General features: G+C 43.8%; 1 protein-coding gene across 1 annotated transcript; it reads right to left on the reverse strand.

The window, feature by feature from the left end:
• Positions 1-5,179: 5,179 nt before the first annotated feature.
• LOC124271543 (putative ankyrin repeat protein RF_0381) lies at positions 5,180-6,568 on the reverse strand. The gene has a single exon (XM_046706684.1). The coding sequence runs from the start codon at positions 6,135-6,137 to the stop codon at positions 5,496-5,498; it is 642 nt and encodes a 213-aa protein (XP_046562640.1). The 5' UTR covers positions 6,138-6,568; the 3' UTR covers positions 5,180-5,495.
• Positions 6,569-20,367: the final 13,799 nt, after the last annotated feature.

A 20,367-nucleotide genomic window follows, 5' to 3' on the forward strand; every position in this document is an offset into this window, starting at 1 on the left:
GTGGTTAAGGCGTTTGCTCGTCACGCCGAAGACCCGGGTTCGATTCGCAAACAGGGTACAATGTGTGAAGCCCAATTTTGGTGTCCCCCCGCCGTGATATAGCTGGAATATTGTTAAATGCGGTGTAAAACTGAACTAACTCACTCACTCACTCACTGTTTGGATTGTATAATCATGCCTGCTGATTTGGTTGACATATGTCATTGTATCCCAGTTGCATATGTCATGATGCCAATCACAGGATTTTTTGGCCCTGATTTCTCTATTTACAAACTGCCATCATAGAGCTGGAGTATTGCTGAGTGCAGCATTAAACAAAACAAACAAAAATTCAAATAGTTGTCAGATCCATCTGTTGTGGTATACTGCTAGACATGTTGGCAAGTTAGTGTACATAAGACAATACATTTAATCATGTGCATCCATGACTATGTATCATCAGTATGTGATTATTTATTCATTTCCACACCCTTTACATGTAATACTTTCAATAACTGCAGATGTCTGTTTGGTGTTGGGTCTAGCTGGAGAAAGCATGTGTGCTGGTTATCACATTATGAAGTTTAGAATCCTGTAACTCAAACATCATTGTTTGAATTAGATACTTGCCATGCTATTGTTTCAAGTAATAAGGATGCATTTAAGATTGGTGTATGGTATATCTTGAAAAGGTTTTTGATTTGAAACAAATCAAAGGTGTCAAGTTTATGGCTTGATGATGAATATAAGAATCAAAATTCTTGCTGGTAAGCTTGTTCAGATATGAAATAGTATCTAAATGTGTTCCATTTCCCAGTGATCAGCAAATTTAGTAGCTGTCAGCTTGATTCTGGACATTCATACTCTTCACTGATTTTGACCATTTTCGAAGTCTCATGAAATACTGTATACATATTTTCTTACCTTAATAATCAATTTGATAGAATGTATTTGTAAAGCAGTTTGTATGTGATTAAGTACCTTGATGTCATGTGTAAGTCTTTAGTCTAGTGTTGTGCTGGTCATTCACTCTTCCATAACTTGTTCATGTTCTTTTGAATTTATCTGACATATCAGTGTTGTAAAAATGTACATATCTTGTAAATTCTTTCATTGTAGTAAAAAGAATATCAATATAAGGATGAGTATTGTTGTTACATTCATTTCATATCTCTTTTTGCATCATCCAGTAGCACTTTATTCATTGAGATGAGAGAGCATATGGACACAGTGTACTGTCCAGAAAAGTAGAGATTCTCCACCACAATTACACATCACATGAAGACAAAGACATATAGCAGTGGTGGTATTGGATGGCTGTGAAAGAAGTGACTAGGAGTGACAGTCAACAGAACAGGTTGGGGTGTATTGTAAGGATGCAAATAATTAACTCTAAAAGAATTGTGCTCACAGAGTGGCATGGTTCGAATCAATTTCCTAATGACTGTTTTGTTCTCTGCTAGATAAAATATATGGTCCTGATGACATAAAAGCATTTAAAAGTTGTTAGTTGTTTTGAAAATAGGAAATATGTAATGAGCAAATCTTTGAAGGGCATTTAGAAGTGGAATGCATGAAAACTGCAAGATTTATGGATGTCAGCTTCTTTATTGTTAATAACATTTCGGGAATGTATGCTTGCTCCTTCATCAGGTGATCTCATTGATCTCGTTATAAAGTGCTTTCAGGGTCTTGTTGTTTTCTGGTGATGTTTTCTGACTGAAGGTATTGAGTTGTGATTCTTGCAGGTGGGCACAGTGTGGACCACTATCACAAACTAATGGAACAACTATCCATGCCAGTAGGACTTTCCAGAAAGTGCAGGGTGAATCTGGACTCATCTGAAAACATTTACCCCAGTAAATCAACATTCCTCCTATTTTGTATCTCTAATCATCTTTAGCATCTATTTAGAATGTGTCGATTTGTTCATGGTGGAGCCTGCAGACTGTTCTTGATGGTCTTGATACTAACCTGAACTTGGGGAAGTGACAAGAAATTTGATTAGCTGTTTAGGTTGGATATCTTTAAGCCAGGCTTCTAATTGCTGAATTGTGGACTTGTGTTGTCGATCCTAGGTGTCATGTGACCGATCAGTAACACATTTGTGTCAGCATAAGCCTGTTCCAAAGTTTCAAAGACTCCTCCGTTTTTAAAACATTGCCGCATGACGATAGTGGTATTAGGGTGCCGTGTTATAACGTTCAAGGATGGCTCTCCTTGTTGCCCTGCTGGCGTTGATAATACAAGGACTGACCGGCTGGTAAGTATTATGTGTCCGAGGAGGGTAGCTTCCACGTCCTTTTTCAGTGTATAAAACAGTCATTAGTCCTACCTTGCACAAGCAGAAACACCCACATTGGCATCGTTTAAAACAAACATCAAACTCCAATCACCTCCTCTCATCTTAACCTGTGTAACAAGTGATGCTTCTCATATTTACGAGACGGACGGACGTTTTCTGATCAGAAAATATACTTCTCAAAGTTTAAGGAAAACCAAGTTCTATGGATAGTCAACTTCTTTATTGCAAAGAGTGCGAAGTTTTGGGTGTAGTACTAGTAACACCGTTATCAAGCAAGTAACGGTGTTAGTACCTACAAGGAAACGTCGCACTAACAAAGAAGTTGACTATCCATAGAACTTGGTTTTCCTTCATCTATATAACTTCTAAAATGCCTCTCAAAGAAGTTCTCAAAGTTTACTAAAGATAAGTACTTCAAATGGTAAAGACGCGATGCCAACCAACAAATTGTGCCAACTGTTCAGTCTGCGGACGTTCAAAACGAGAGTATCTGACCAAAGTAACCCAGGTTACACCTTTCCTATGCACCTGGCTAATTCTCCAATCTTTCAAAACATGTCTTTGACCCTGAGGGGTCATAAATGCATTCAGTTATTTTCATGAAAATGATGTGCCAGGGTTCTGTCACGATACATCCAGACATGGTCCGGCGGTAATATTGAGAGGGCCGAGATATTTCAATCTCCCTGTGACGGATGTTTTTTTTATATGCTAAAAAACTTGATCCTCAGCAAACTTTGAACAGTATATGTAACACTGGTCAGAAAATAGTTAGGCCTAAATTCACCGAAGATCTGCGTTCCACCTAAAGTCAACAAATCTGAGCAGGTCAACGCGCCAGTTGCCTAACCTGATAAAAGCTACGGAAGTGCGATTTCAGTGATGTATGGAGAGTTTAAAATCCATGCTTTCAGAGGTGAACAGCCTTGATTGCACGTCAAATACTTGTTTGGCGTGGAAGACTTGGGCAAATCTTTCAGTATTGGTGAACAGGTTTAAAAGAAGAGATGTTTGAGAACCATGTTAAAACAAGCATGGTCCTTCATGTGAGCTAAAACTCACGTTTTCAGGAAATGTATGTCTGCATGTACATATACTCGTGTTACATTGAACCAATAGGAACCGAGACATTTGGTAACAAAGAATAACATACCAATTGCAATTAAAGATGGGACTGACGTCTTTATAGATCCATTCAACAAACACTTATTCAGATTGTGGTAGTGTGATTTTATAGAAGAAGAGAAGACTCAAATTATCACAAAACTATAGGGAAAAGCTAAAACAAACTAATTGTGTTTAACGTGTCATGAAAAGTATGTTTTGGGACAAATCTAGCGGTTTAGCACAGCCTTGCGTTCGCTTTTCTATTGAGGTACGGGTTAGAATATTAATCTTCAGTAAGCCACGCTTGTCGTAAGAGGCGACTAACGGGATCGGGTGGGCAGGCTCGCTGACTTGGTTGACACATGTCATAGGTTCCCAGTTGCGCAGATCGATGCTCATGCTGTTGATCACTGGATTGTAATTATTGCTGAGTGCGGTGTAAAACTCAACTCACTCACTCACTTCTGTTGAGGCGAGCCACTGCCCCCTGTGACTGACTCTGGGAATTTAGGTAAGTGTCGATACGATCCATATTGCAAGTACCTGTGATCACATCAGGTCTTCCAGAATACCTTTGAGGAGCATATGTTGCCCTACCATCGATGACACCTCTACAAACACACGCACGGGCAAGTCATCTATTCACCTAAAACTATGTACACATCAAAACTTAGAACTGGTTCTGTGAATAATCTATTTTCCTCCTCTACAAATAAATAACATTTACCTCTGTCAACAAACTGTTCAACAGGGCTGTATTTCTTTCCACACGTAGAAATCAAATCAAAGAATTATATATCGTATCAGGTGAGCTAACAAATGTGATGCATCAAACCTATACCAGATTAGGTATTGAAGTAAACTGTACTATAGTACAGTATAGTAGCTATGACGTCTTTGTACAATAAGCCTACACCAAGAACTCCGACAGGGTGCATGTGGTTTTAGGCCGCATTTCAGATGTGTGCTTGAGAGCACGAACAACGACCCCTTCCATCAAGATATGATAACACTCGGTATTCAAAAACCCTTGTTTGGAAAAGGCGGCTAACAGGAAAGGATGCATATAGTCGTTTCCCAACTGCGTAGATCGATGTCAATCGCTGGATTGTCTGGTCCAAGTTGGGGCGGTGGGGTAGTCTAGTGGTTAAAGCGTTCGCTCGTCACGCCGAAGACCCGGATTCGAATCCCCACATGGGTACAATGTGTGAAGCCCATTTCTGGTGTCCCCCGCCCTGATGTTGCGGGAATATTGCTAAAAGCGGCGTAAAACCAAACTCAGTAAGTTCGATTATGTACAAGCCGCCTTCATAAATGTGGGGCAATGATGGGTGCGGCGTTAAACAACATCATAACATCAAGACTTGTCCCGGGACGCCCGTGGGCTGTCTTTTAGAGTAAGTCTCTGGTAGTGAAGATACAACTGATATACTGTTAGCAAAACAAATCTTAGTGAGTAGAACGCATGTGCAAGAGACCTCATATGTATGGTGGCTGATTAGGGCCATCGCTTTCTCGCCTTAAAATTCGGAGGCGAGAAAGCGAGAAAGCCATAACGCGAGATGAGAAAGCGATAGCACGAGACGAGAAAGCGATAACACGAGAACGAGAAAGCGATAACGCGAGACGAGAAAGCGATAGCACGAGACGAGAAAGCGATAACGCGAGAACGAGAAAGCGATAACGCGAGACGAGAAAGCGATAACGCGAGACGAGTAAGCGATGACCCTAATCAGCCACCTTACATATGACCTCTTAAGCGTGATATGAATAACAACAATGTTGATAACCCATTGTAATATTTATTTTGGTATAACGTACAAAATGTGACTTGTCACGTTATTCTGGATTGATGTAAAAATGATTATTGATCATGATGGTTATATTAGAAATCGATATAAGAGATTTGTACAAACATTGATATAGAAACACCAGTAAAATGCAACATATGTTATATTTGGGATTACACTTTCTTAGTAGCACCAGTAAAAGTGTGGCGTTTAAATGAATGTTACTAAATGACATGATTGAGTTTGTTAAAAATGGCATCAAGTGGTATATACACATTTAATGGAATAATGCCTTGGTGTCCCGTTGAAATACCTCAGCACAAACTTTCGTGGTTCGCAACCGCACTGGACGGAACGTGGGCTGAGGCGGGTTGGGAACGCACTGCATAATGCAAGGGAGATAACCCCTTATTGTCCTTGAGATTGACATCCGCGTTGTTAGACATGAGTATTTTACAGACCCCTCCGTTACCTGCTTCGGCTGCGTAATGCAGAGGTGTTGAGCTGTCGCCTTCAGCAGCGTTCACACACGCCCCGAGGCCCAGTAGCTTCCTCGTCAAATCCACTTGTCCCGTTATCGCCGCCCAGTGTAATGGAGTGCGGCCCGTTTCATCTCGAGTCTCAACATTAACTCCATAGTCTGTCAAAAGCTTCATTGCCAGGTTACCGTGACCGGACGATACAGCAAGGTGGATGGGTTTTCTCTGCCAGACCCCGTCCAACAAATCAGGGGTATGTGGGTCGAATCCTTCGCTCACAAGAAGATCAAATATTTCTTCGTCCCCACCCACAGCAGCAAGAGAAACAGGGTTGCGCACATTTGTAAACAACTGAAGTTTCGTCCTGTCTCGATGGTTACCAGGCTCGAACCACTGTTTGACAGCTCCCACATCTCGATCTTCTATACAATGGTTGAGGTAGATCCAGTCTTCTTCCTCCCTCTGAGACGCATTCATCCTGACAGAGTATTATGCCTGATTTTGTGACTGCACACAACGAGGCCCGCCTTTGAGCCAGCTAGGTTGAGATCGATACCTTCACAGTCATGGAATACAGCGCGACATAACCCACCAGGTCGCTGTCGATGATACATACATCCACGACGAAATGAAAAGACTGATACAAGCCACGTATCAAAGGAATGTTAGTTCAGTTCATACACTGACAACTACATATTACTGTTTGCGCTGCACAAGAGAGTCAATAAAGCATGTCGTCAAGAATGACAACGCACACACATCCAGCACAACCCGCTCGCGTTTCATTGTCCCAGTGACTTGCCTTCAATTTTTAACTACGTACAAGCCATTAAAACGCACGAGAGAAGTTATTTCAGTAAAGTTGAACAGTAATATATGTCCGGGTCCGTTATGCGATCCTGACTCGTACGTTGATAATTTGGTGGGTCACGCTACAAGGTACAGTCTCACCCACACCAGATGGACGGAAAGATTACCTGTGGCGAATGTTGTTAACAGTGTAGATAGCGTCCGTCCGACTGTGTACACTCAGGTCAGCAATACTCGCATTTCGTGGGAAAAAGCTCTTTTTTGTTTGTTGTAAGATTTAGTCGGTGTATGTCGGCAGAAACGATGCATGACTCGCTGCTCGCTAACACGTCCGGATCAGTGATCTTGTATGAGGACGTCGCCGAAGGGGGAAAAGTTGAATATTAATGTCAGACAAACGCTTATATGTTTGCATAAGCTTGTATACAATATAAGAACGAGGTCATAGAGTTTGCCTTTGTGAATTAAAGAATTTAATACTATTCAGGCTGGAATGTGTGTGCAGGTAAGAGGTGATTGTGACAAACAATTGAATGAGGTAGAATATCTGGTATGTAGTTTCAAAAGTTCACCTGCTCAACTTGAGGTAATATAGTATTTTCTCTCTGACGTCGCGCTGATGTTGGTATGCAGTGTATTTACAATGTGTGCGTGCGTGCGATATAGGAATGCATTGTTTTAATTTCATTTGCTAAACAGTTTGAATCAAATTGTCAATAGTTCCGGATCCAGTGTGTTTGCCAAGCTGTATACCTACTTTATATAAGTTTTAGCTCCACGGTGTGCTACTCTAACATGCAGCTGCCTTGTAAGTCGTCATGTCACTGGTATGTACAGTTCAGATGTAAAGGCCTATGGTTATTCAGCTATAGTCTATGTAACATGATCGGCCTACGGTAGCCAGGAACCTGCTGACCGTGTAAGTGGACTGTATGAAGATTGAACGAGCGCTTCTACTGATTTAGCATTGGGGACATGGACAATCAGCCTTTCTCACTTTACTCTTAGTGCCCCTCGGATACAATTAGTGGAGAGAGAGAGAGAGAGAGAGAGAGAGAGAGAGAGAGATATAACCGCCTCCCTGGTGAGAGAGAGAGAGAGAGAGAGAGAGAGAGAGAGAGAGAGAGAGAGAGAGAGAGAGAGAGAGAGAGAGAGAGAGAGAGAGGGAGGGAGAGGGAGCATGGTATCCTCAGAGAGAGAGAGAGAGGGAGGAGAGAGAGAGGAGAGAGACCCGCGAGAGATTTCACCTCCACATGAAGACACGGGTCTGATTCCCCACATGGGCACTATGTGAGAAGTCCATTTCTGGTGTCCCCCGCCGTGATATTGCTGAAATATTACCAAAAGCGGCGTAAAACCAAACTCACTCACTCCAATGTGATCTTGCTGGAATATTGCTTAAAGCGGCGTAAAACCATACTCATTCTCTTTAGCGGATACTGACATTGCATCCCAGATGTCTGTTAGTGATGAAATTGTGTCTTACGCAGTTTTTGACAATATTTGAGGTTATAGATTGGCGCTTCAGTTCAATGTTGAATGGGAGTCCAATGTCAAGCGGGTTGTTTGTTCAGTGCCGCAAACATCAAATGTCCCTCTTTATGACATCGGTCTGCAAATAATTGCCTGGACCAGACAGTGTGGTGATTGAAATTATTCACCAATAACCATAATAAGAGCAATCACGGTGTCGGACCCCGCGGATTCTCCTTCGACGAAGGGGCGCAACTCTGCGTAGCTTCTGTTTGGCTTCCGACAAGGGTGTCACTGTGTCATCCGTGTCCGTGACCCACAGACATAACTACAGCTTTCCTTGACAGATCGGAATCAGAAATATGCAGTCATGAAATCAATAATAACAGTTTCAGTATAACCCCATGGGTAATGATTATCGTGGACGCTGACAGTGTGATCATTACCGATATTCCATCTCAACTTCATCTTCATCAAGCTCTCTGCTTACCGACTGCTTGTGTTCGAAACTGTTCGTGTTCTCCAATTGTATCACGGATGGTATCTTTGATACATTATACATGACAGGTTGACAATAAAATATGATTGCAGAATCCCACAAGGAAACCCTTATAAAAATAGCGTACAAGTTACCATTGTAACCTAAACTGGAAGAAAAGCAGTTGAGTACATAGAGTTGTACAATTAATCCATTCTATATACATTTTATTCTTCTTTTTTTTATCGCCAGCCGTATGCGCCGTAATCCGCTATGCGAGGTCGGAGCCTTCATTTCAGGTGCTAAAAACGCTATGATTGTGGGTTCGAATCCCGGTTCGACTTCACTGTTTCTAATTTTGTGTCAACCCGCGTGCACCTGGGTCCCACCAACGTATTAAACGTGTAAGACCCACTTCAGGCTTCTCTCTCCCCCATGATGCTGCGTGCTTTTTCAGCTAAAGTATAATAATTGTACATTCTGAAATATAAAAATGACAAATTCACCAAATGCCCAGCAAAGCATTCTGAAATTTCAAAATTTATCTTGAAAATTAAAATTCATAACGTCATACTGTATTCATATATTTCAAAATGTCCCTTGTAGGTTCCACTACAAAAGAGAGCATACATTGCCTCCGTGTGGGTGACTGTGTGTCGACGCTGACAAACATCTACGTCGATTCGTACACTTAATGTCGTCCACCCTCGCTAGTTTCTTGAAATTGCCTCACCATTCAAACAACACAATCAAAATACGATTCTTTTCACATACGTCCAAATACAAGTCGCCACGGGTGTCCGATTGGAAATCCGTATCCCAATCCGTTAATGATCAAGTGGTGATTTTCGTACTGCCTTAACAGGGCCGAACCGATGTGTCTGTTCGGGTAAATCGGACCGTGCCGCGGACTAAGTAATTGCGTGTGGTAAGCTATGGGCAATTATAGCTGGGTGTAATTGGTTGGAGACTGGCAGTCCTAGGGCAAGGTAACCATTGTCAGACTCGCAACCATTCAGCTGCCACTGAACACGTCAGATCTGATGTCTAGTTTTGATCAAGTTTTCTGGAGAAAAAGGCAGCAACAGTGAGATAAAAGACCTTTGCTGATTTACTGTAACTTCGGTTTATAAAAATCTGATATAACCCGGGGAGGTGGGTGGTGGGTAGGGTGGTGGGTGGTGGGTAGGGTGGTGCAGGGATATGTGAGTGCACCGATGTGTGAGAGAGTGTAGGGATGTGTGTGTGTGTAAGTGCAGGGATGTGTTTGTAAGGATGTGTGTATGTGTGAGAGCACTGATGTATGAGAGAGTGTAGGAATGTGCGTGTGTGTGTGTGTGTGTGTGTAAGTGCTGGTATGTGTTTGTAAGGATGTGTGTATATGTGAGAGCACTTATGTGTGAGAGAGTGTAGGAATGTGTGTGTGTGTAAGTGCTGGTATGTGTTTGTAAGGAGATGTGTGTATGTGTGAGTGCACTTATGCGTGAGAGAGTGTAGGGTTGTGTGTGTGTAAGTAGAGGGATGTGTATGTGTAAGGAAGTGTGTCTGTGCAAGTTCATTGATGTGTGGGTTTTTAGGTGTGTATGTGTGGTGGGGGTTGGGGGAAGGGTAGGGTGTGTGTGTGATGAGTGTGCAGGGAAGTGTTTGTGTGAGTGTTTGAATGTGAGAGGTGTGGGCCTCTTAGTGTGAGTGTTGTGAGTGATGTTTGAGGGTTATTTAGGGTGTGTGAGTGTGATTGTTGTGAGGTGCTGGGTGCTGGGAGTGACCAATGAGTGGTGTGTGATGTGTGGTGTGGGGGAAGTGAGTGATGTTTGAGGGTTATTTAGGGTGTGTGAGTGTGATTGTTGTGAGGTGCTGGGTGCTGGGAGTGACCAGTGAGTGGTGTGTGGTGTGGGGGAAGTGAGTGATGTTTGAGGGTTATTTAGGGTGTGTGAGTGTGATTGTTGTGAGGTGCTGGGTGCTGGGAGTGACCAGTGAGTGGTGTGTGATGTGTGGTGTGGGGGAAGTGAGTGATGTTTGAGGGTTATTTAGGGTGTGTGAGTGTGATTGTTGTGAGGTGCTGGGTGCTGGGAGTGACCAGTGAGTGTGGTGTGTGGTGTGGGGAAGTGAGTGATGTTTGAGGGTTATTTAGGGTGTGTGAGTGTGATTGTTGTGAGGTGCTGGGTGCTGGGAGTGACCAGTGAGTGGTGTGTGGTGTGGGGGAAGTGAGTGATGTTTGAGGGTTATTTAGGGTGTGTGAGTGTGATTGTTGTGAGGTGCTGGGTGCTGGGAGTGACCAGTGAGTGGTGTGTGGTGTGGGGGAAGTGAGTGATGTTTGAGGGTTATTTAGGGTGTGTGAGTGTGATTGTTGTGAGGTGCTGGGTGCTGGGAGTGACCAGTGAGTGGTGTGTGGTGTGGGGGAAGTGAGTGATGTTTGAGGGTTATTTAGGGTGTGTGAGTGTGATTGTTGTGAGGTGCTGGGTGCTGGGAGTGACCAGTGAGTGGTGTGATGTGTGGTGTGGGGAAGTGAGTGATGTTTGAGGGTTATTTAGGGTGTGTGAGTGTGATTGTTGTGAGGTGCTGGGTGCTGGGAGTGACCAGTGAGTGGTGTGTGGTGTGGGGGAAGTGAGGGGTGTTTGAGGGTTATTTAGGGTGTGTGAGTGTGATTGTTGTGAGGTGCTGGGTGCTGGGAGTGACCAGTGAGTGGTGTGGGGGAAGTGAGTGATGTTTGAGGGTTATTTAGGATGTGTGAGTGTGATTGTTGTGAGGTGCTGGGTGCTGGGAGTGACCAGTGAGTGGTGTGTGGTGTGGGGGAAGTGAGTGATGTTTGAGGGTTATTTAGGGTGTGTGAGTGTGATTGTTGTGAGGTGCTGGGTGCTGGGAGTGACCAGTGAGTGGTGTGTGGTGTGGGGGAAGTGAGGGGTGTTTGATGGAGGCCGGCAGGCGTTGAGCCGGAAGGGGCTTTGACACTGGCCGCAGATTCTTCAAGCGTCACTAGCCGCTATGTTCCGTTGCAATATGAAAATTGGTCTGTTTCGTAAAACCTGGTCTTGAAAGCAACTAACACAACGACAGATGCAGCTGCAAGTACTGTCATATAGCAAAGTCTCCGCAGGCAGCAACATGGACAACATCCCACAACATCCACAAAGAAACACTGCACGACAACTTCACACATACATGAAGTCGAAACTGCGTCTTGTGTTTCTGAAAATTTAAACACCCACCCATGCCTCTGGAGCTACTTTTCCATAAACCTATATCTCAGTGACCTATCGATGTCTTGCAAAATACAAACCTTATATCATGCTTGGATCGTGATATAGCTTGATAAACACGAGTAACATGATAAAACTGTCATGTTGAGAATGATACAGATGTCAACATAAGAAGCATATTTAAGTTACTTCTAGATATTCTTAAAACTACTTTGGCATCATTAAGAATTAATCATCAACGGATACTGCATCATTATACACAACCGGAGTATGATTATGCTTGTTTCATGACCTTGAGGATGAAGGTGTCTGAGGGTAAATGTCTTCATAATTACTTTCGGGTGTTTAGATCAATATCTGGTGTGTCCGTTATGTTCGGCGATACATGCACGACACATGTATGACATACTGTTGATAATCTTGGTTGTCCTTGGTACTTCCCACCATACTGCCTGAAGAACTACCCCACTGGAGCGTGTGCCAGAATATTTGGCGTACACTGGCCACCCAAGAACATCCGACGGATGCTCTTCTGAGAACATGCTGAGGGAACTAACGGTATGATCAGTAACGACCTGGCCCCGTTTCACAAAGCTCTCGTAGCGTTACGACTATCGTAAGTCAATGTTAAAGTTCAGGAGGAAGGAATGCTACGAGGAAAGTTACTACTTTTTAGGCTTACGAGAGCTTTGTGAAACGGGGCCCTGGCCAATATGTGGGGTAACATTGTGATGTTGCAGATCCAATTGCAGCCGATAATTCCAGGGTGTTGAACAACGCCGGGACCACAAACTTTCGTCGACATATTGCTCGCCAGTCAAATGATCATTCATAATCAGATCGCCTGTTACGCGTGAAACCATCCCAAGCCGTGGCACTAACACTCCCATACAGATCATGGGGAAGAATTGTTGACCGTTACCTACAGTTTAACGGCATAGCAGATCGTCCCTGGTGTTGCTTTAGCCCAACCCACTCCTTGCCGCCGATACTGAGCTGATAGGGTCACATCCTTTATGGCACAGCATACTTTTAGGTGTGTGCAACCGTTTTCTTCATAAAGCCGAAACTCGCAATACCATTGTTATTGGTAACAGGAGCAAAGGAGCAAATTGTAATCTACTAGGAAGGATTCGCCGACTAAGTAAATGATATTGCTTTAGGTTTTAGTCAGTAACGATTGCAGATGGTCTAACCCAGTGGACAAACCAGTGTCATCTGTCACGGAGAACATTAACGATATGTGGGTACCAAATCACACGGGTGCAAATCTCTCGTTACAACCGGTGTCATCTGTCACGGAAACACACACACACACACACACACGCACGCACGCACGCACGCACGCACACAAACACAGAGAGAGAGACAGAGAGAGAGAGAGAGAGAGAGAGAGAGAGAGAGGCCTGTTGTGACATCTATATGAAATTACGATCAACAAGTTTCGAAAAATCTAAAGGAGAAGCTTAACCCTTCGCTTTTACGCTGAAGACCTGATTCCCACGCTGGTAAACCGTGTAATGTGTCTTGATGTCCCTGTATACTGCACACTGTCCACCATACACTACATAGGCCCCACAAACAATGCAGTTATTACGTTCCTCACTCTCATCATAAGTATTGTCCTTGTCATGGAGGCCTCATCGTGACTGTTATAACTTATATGCTGTCTGTACATCTTTTTGATGATTCAACTTTGAGCTGATAGCATTGCTCGTTGAGCCTTCTGTTGAACCAGATCGGCCGATATTTGTGCTCAATGCATGGTTTTGACGCTTGCAGTCGTGGTCTAAATATGATGACAATCTGCATTCGATGACAGTTATCACTCAGTAATACACGGAAGTATCTAATATCCAATTGTATTCGCATGTTTCCTTCATGGCACCGTTACAGTTTTCATTTACAAGCCAGCGTCTGTCGATCTTAGGAACCATGTTTGATGCGTGATGTAGGGTGATGTGTGTGTATATGTGTGTAGTAGTGTTAAGCTTCTGTAGTGAGACTATAGCTAATGCCTGGACGTCCGCCTGCCGGACACTGGCTGGGCAAGGCGACGTAGCCGGAAATGCATGAAAGAAAGAGAGGAGTAATGAATGTCGGTGTAGGGATATTGAAATGTTCTTCACCATGAAACACTACGCGGTGAAATGTAGGTCTGGTTTAGTTGTTGTCTAGGGCGTTGCTCGTGACCATTTTGAAAACAGAAACGACGACAATAGTAATAAGCCATAGATGTTGGCCCCGATCTCAGTGTCGTTTTTGATTGAGGTGATCGTTCATTACTGCTGGTACAGAGTGTCACCCTAGCGAAGTGCTATTTTAAATCACAGGCTCGGGTTTTCAAGGGAAGGCTCTCTGAACAACCGCTGCACCGGGTTTATGTGTGAAGAAGAAGAGCAGTCCTGTCCAGTCCTTTGCTTGGATGAAGTCGGCTAGACAGAAAACGGAAACTGGAGGTTTTCTGTTTGCTGCTCAGGACCAATCACCGTCAATCGAAACCGTCAAAAAGTGATTTTGCATCAAATATAAATATGAAATATTGTTTATGTAATGAATTTAGCGAGACTGCCCAACACCTTAATGCCCAGCGTTGGCAAAGGCTCAGTATCGAAGGCGACAGTCTTCGCCATGCTGGACAAGGGGGGGGAGAGTTCTATGGATATACACTTGTTTATTATTAATGTAAACGACGTTTCGGTGTAGCTTGCTAATACCGTTATTGAGCAAGTGATGTACAATACTGCAGGAAATGCTAATATATATACTAACGGAAAAAAGTAACTGTGCACGACATAAAACTGCATAAAGTAAAAGTTATTGGAAAAGTTATAAAAATAACCCTAAATAGACATGAAGCTCAGCACTGTGCATGACATTTGATGTCACGTATTGTGCGTAGCACGTGCACGTTGTGAACAATGAAACTTGCTCACTTTTTTGCATCCTTTTTGACACCTGAAGTTCACGCACCTGATATTGAAACTTGAAGAATGGTTGATTATTCTCTAGTCTCTGAATATTGTGGAAAGTTAATATCCGCCTAAACTGCGCGTACGTGATAACACGGCTTACAGAAAATCAGCGTCTTCGCGCCGTGGGTATATGCTGGAGACTGGAATTGCCCAAATTGAAGAGAACAGACATTTTGGTGTCCATCGAAACACGATCCCATCTCTATGGAGACGTTTTCAATATAATGGGAACACGAGAGATTTGCCTCGGACGGCTGTCAACGCGTGACGCACGTCAGTAAGGCAACCGCATTCGACTGGCCTGTTCCGATTCGTTTCCAGCGAACCACTTTGACGACTTGGACCATTCCTGGCTTACGCAAAAAAACAGTTCCAGGTCTGTACGGACACGACTGAGAGAGCACAACATCCGGCCCCGATAGCCTACAATAGGTCCAATATTGCTCCGTCACCGACATTGACTGACATTGTAACGGGTAATTGGATCTGTTGCCTGCCAGTGTCGTGACTGACATTGTATCGGGTACCTGGTTCTCTTACCAGCCAGTGCCTTGACGGACATTGTATTGGGTCCCTGGGTTTGTTACCTCCCAGTGTCTTGGCGGACATTGTATTGGGTACCTTGGTCTGTTACCTCCCAGTGTCTTGACTAACATTGTATTGGGTACCTGGGTCTGTTACCTCCCAGTGTCTTGACTGACATTGTATTGGGTCCCTGGGTCTGTTACCTCCCAGTGTCTTGACTAACATTGTATTGGGTACCTGGGTCTGTTACCTCCCAGTGTATTGACTGACTATTGTATTGGGTCCCTGGGTCTGTTACCTCCCAGTGTCTTGACTGACATTGTATTGGGTCCCTGGGTCTGTTACCTCCCAGTGTCTTCACTAACATTGTATTGGGTCCCTGGGTCTGTTACCTCCCAGTGTAACATTGGGTCCCTGGGTCTGTTACCTCCCATTGTGTCCCTGGGTTGTTACAGTGACATTGTATTGGGTCCCTGGGTCTGTTACCTCCCAGTGTCTTGTATTGGGTCCCTGGGTCTACTAACATTGTATTGGGTACCTGGGTCTGTTACCTCCCAGTGTGTTGACTGACATTGTATTGGGTCCCTGGGTCTGTTACCTCCCAGTGTCTTGACTGACATTGACTGTCTCGACTGACATTGTATTGGGTACCTGGGTCTGTTACCTCCCAGTGTCTTAACTAACATTGTATTGGGTCCCTGGGTCTGTTACCTCCCAGTGTCTTGACTGACATTGTATTGGGTACCTGGGTCTGTTACCTCCCAGTGTCTTGACTAACATTGTATTGGGTACCTGGGTCTGTTACCTCCCAGTGTCTTGACTAACATTGTATTGGGTCCCTGGGTCTGTTACCTCCCAGTGTCTTGACTGACAACTGTTACCTCCCAGTGTATTGTATTGGGTCCCTGGGTCCCTGGGTCTGTTACCTCCCAGTGTGTTGACTGACATTGTATTGGGTCCCTGGGTCTGTTACCTCCCAGTGTCTTGACTGACATTGTATTGGGTCCCTGGGTCTGTTACCTCCCAGTGGGTCCCTGGGTCACTAACATTGTATTGGGTCCCTGGGTCTGTTACCTCCCAGTGTCTTACCTGGGACTGTTACCTCCCACATTGTATTGGGTCCCTGGGTCTGTTACCTCCCAGTGTCTTGACTGACATTGTATTGGGTCCCTGGGTCTGTTACCTCCCAGTGTCTTAACTAACATTGTATTGGGTACCTGGGTGCTGTTACCTCCCAGTGTGTTGACTGACATTGTATTGGGTCCCTGGGTCTGTTACCTCCCAGTGTCTTGACTGACATTGTATTGGGTACCTGGGTCTGTTACCTCCCAGTGTATTGACTGACTATTGTATTGGGTCCCTGGGTCTGTTACCTCCCAGTGTGTTGACTGACATTGTATTGGGTCCCTGGGTCTGTTACCTCCCAGTGTCTTCACTAACATTGTATTGGGTCCCTGGGTCTGTTACCTCCCAGTGTGTTGACTGACATTGTATTGGGTACCTGGGTCTGTTACCTCCCAGTGTCTTAACTAACATTGTATTGGGTCCCTGGGTCTGTTACCTCCCAGTGTGTTGACTGACATTGTATTGGGTACCTGGGTCTGTTACCTCCCAGTGTCTTGACTGACATTGTATTGGGTCCCTGGGTCTGTTACCTCCCAGTGTCTTGACTGACATTGTATTGGGTCCCTGGGTCTGTTACCTCCCAGTGTCTTGACTGACAGTTACCTGTGTTGACTGACATTGTATTGGGTCCCTGGGTCTGTTACCTCCCAGTGTCTTGACTAACATTGTATTGGGTCCCCTCCCAGTGGTCTGACATTTATTGGGTCCCCTCCCAGTGTCTTGACGGACATTGTATTGGGTCCCTGGGTCTGTTACCTCCCAGTGTCTTGACTGACATTGTATTGGGTCCCTGGGTCTGTTACCTCCCAGTGTCTTGACTAACATTGTATTGGGTCCCTGGGTCTGTTACCTCCCAGTGTGTTGACTGACATTGTATCTGGTACCTGGGTCTCTTACAGTGACATTGTATTGGGTACCTCCCAGTGGTCTGTTACCTCCCAGTGTCTTGACTGACATTGTATTGGGTCCCTGGGTCTGTTACCTCCCAGTGTGTTGACTGACATTGTATTGGGTGTATTGGGTACCCTGGGTCTGTTACCTCCCAGTGTACCTTGACTGACATTGTATTGGGTACCTGGGTCTGTTACCTCCCAGTGTCTTAACTAACATTGTATTGTATTGGGTACCTGGGTACCTGGGTCTGTTACCTCCCAGTGTCTTGACTGACATTGTATTGGGTCCCTGGGTCTGTTACCTCCCAGTGTCTTAACTAACATTGTATTGGGTCCCTGGGTCTGTTACCTCCCAGTGTCTTGACTGACATTGTATTGGGTCCCTGGGTCTGTTACCTCCCAGTGTCTTAACTAACATTGTATTGGGTACCTGGGTCTGTTACCTCCCAGTGTCTTGACTGACATTGTATTGGGTCCCTGGGTCTGTTACCTCCCAGTGTCTTAACACTGTTATTCCCAGTGTCTTATTGGGTCCCTGGGTCTGTTACCTCCCAGTGTCTTGACTAACATTGTATTGGGTCCCTGGGTCTGTTACCTCCCTGTGTCTTGACTGCCATTGTATTGACTGGGACATTGACTATTGTATCAGGTACCTTGGTCTGTTACCTCCCAGTGTCTTGACTGCTATTGTATTGGGTACCTGGGTCTGTTACCTCCCAGTGTCTTTACTGACATTGTATTGGGTACCTGGGTCTGTTACCTCCCAGTGTATTGACTGTTATTGTATTGGGTACCTGGGTCTCTTACCTCCCAGTGTCTTTACTGACATTGTATTGGGTCCCTGGGTCTGTTACCTCCCAGTGTGTTGACTGACATTGTATTGGGTCCCTGGGTCTGTTACCTCCCAGTGTCTTGACTAACATTGAATTGGGTAGCTGGGTCTGTTACCCGCCAGTATCATGGCTAACATGGTATTGGATACCTGGGTTTGCTGCCAAATTCACAACCCTGGCACTCTTGTTATTCAGAAGGCACTATTATGGTCGGTTGTCGTCGGGGCAAGGACCAACAGCTAATGATAGTCCTTACCAAGTTTATCGTGTCAGCATCACCGGAACGTTCCTTCTTTTACTTTAATCTGTAAATAATGATATAAATGTAATACGAGACTGGGCGTTAAGACGTTTACAAGTCTATAAAGTCATTCATCTCCTTTCAGCTCCAACAGTCAGCAATGAGAGAAACCGCAGTCGTGCTGTATTCACCTAGATCTTATCACGAAGTCTTACTGTGTCCGTAGATGACGGCGGTAGCAGGTGTCGTCGTTTCAGTGTGGGAAGGTGTTGCTGCTGACGCCGTTACTATCAGACATCAGCTGCCGGTGACAGCCCCAGTGTGACTAATAGTTGCCTACAGTGGTCAGTATGTACAGATACATCAATATGTTCAGACAGGGTGGAAAGCCCAGACTCCCGCTTCCTGGCCGTGTCCTACTGGAAGGCCATGTCCCAACAACTTCTGTTTTAAACCTTTGAAACTTTCAAACACCGTTAGAGTACAAAGAGTAACATGATATAACACACTAGTACATCCAGTATCTAAATATATGTGATAGAAAACATTATGCTTCTGTTACAAATATTCTAACGATTTACCCCACAAAATGCGAGACAAACCTTCTTTTATCCTACTTGCAACGAAAACGCAAAACGTCTATTGTCGAAATGCATTCAAAATACAAATATATTGTCCTACTGTATTCCTTTTTGTACTAAAAGTGCGTTTGCAACTCAGATCAAGTATTAAATTTTAAGGAACAGTGTTTCATCATACAACTCCTCTAGAGTTTACATAACTAAATATATCTTACATCTTTACTAAACCTTTACCGATGATTAGCTTTTTGGTTGGTTGCTGTTTAACGCCGCACTCAGCAATATTCCAGCCGTATGGCGGCGGTCTGTAGGTCCCCTCTTATGACAATCATGAGTTCCTGAAGACCAATTCTAACCCGGATCGAACGAACGAACAAACAAATAAATAAACAAACAAACAAACAAACAAGACGAAGAATTGCCATTCTGTCTTGGCAATTATTACTTCGGCCACTGAGTTATAGTCCCAACAACATGTCCCGGACCACCAAACTATAGTTGGGAGAAGACTGTCACAGGTTTCTACATGTACGATACAACCCTGATACAAATGGGCCCTGAGAGACACCCCACCAGTGCTACAGGATGCTCACTGCCCTTGATGATATGGGACGCACCACTTATGCTACTAATATTAAAAATATTTTATTCAGATTTGGATTTGGATATGCATGGTTTTCCCAAGATGTTGGAGACAAAAATATTTTCTTATCAATGTTTAAGCAGAGACTATTTGACAATCTACAACAAACCTGGAGTGTAAATGTTAATAACCTATCTGAGCTCTTATTCATATAAACAATATAAATCCCTACTGACTATTGAATACTATCTGAACTCATCACTTCCATCTCGCTTAAAAAGGATCTTATCACGCTTCAGATGCAGTAACTTTAGAATAGCTGTCAACACTGGAAGACATCAAGCTACACCATATGAAGAAAGACTCTGTCCTCTCTGTTTTTCCCGAAAAAAGTATTTTATTGAAAATGAATATCATGTACTTCTAATCTGTGAAGCTTATAGTGTTTTCCGTAATACACTTATTGGTAAATACATCAATACTACCTCTCAACATAACTTTATTTCTATAATCGCTTCTCATAATTATGATATTTTGCATCACACTTCAATCTTTTTATTTAATGCACAACAAATAAGGCAAAGTACTATATACTATATTCATATCATGCATTTGTACTATTTTATGCTATGGAATGTATGTAAATATGTATTATGCGCAGGGATAGTTTGTAACCCTATATTGTCTGTATTTTGGGCCAAAGGCCTTATACTGAATAAATCTGTCTGTCTGTCTGTCTGATACCACCCTGGCAGTGGTAATATCACCATGCAGAACGAGGACCTGGTCGGAATGTCTCCCTGCGATCTACTGTGCATACCAATATGCAACCAATCGTCTGGGTTGCCACAGACAAAGGATATAAAGAATGAATGTGAACATAAAACTAAGTCGAAATAATTGTTTTCTAGACAAGGGACCGTCTCCTTATGGGGATTAATTACAGACGTTTACGATGATTGTCAGATGGTTATCGTGAATCTGAAACTCGTC

Source organism: Haliotis rubra, unplaced genomic scaffold, assembly GCF_003918875.1.
Source record: "Haliotis rubra isolate DU_JTF1 unplaced genomic scaffold, ASM391887v1 Scf161, whole genome shotgun sequence".
Lineage (NCBI taxonomy): Eukaryota > Metazoa > Mollusca > Gastropoda > Lepetellida > Haliotidae > Haliotis > Haliotis rubra.

What these genes read in the sequence shown, in the direction of transcription:
- LOC124271543 (XM_046706684.1), bottom strand. Translation starts at nt 6,137, where the DNA reads ATGAATGCGTCTCAGAGGGAGGAAGAAGACTGGATCTACCTCAACCAT.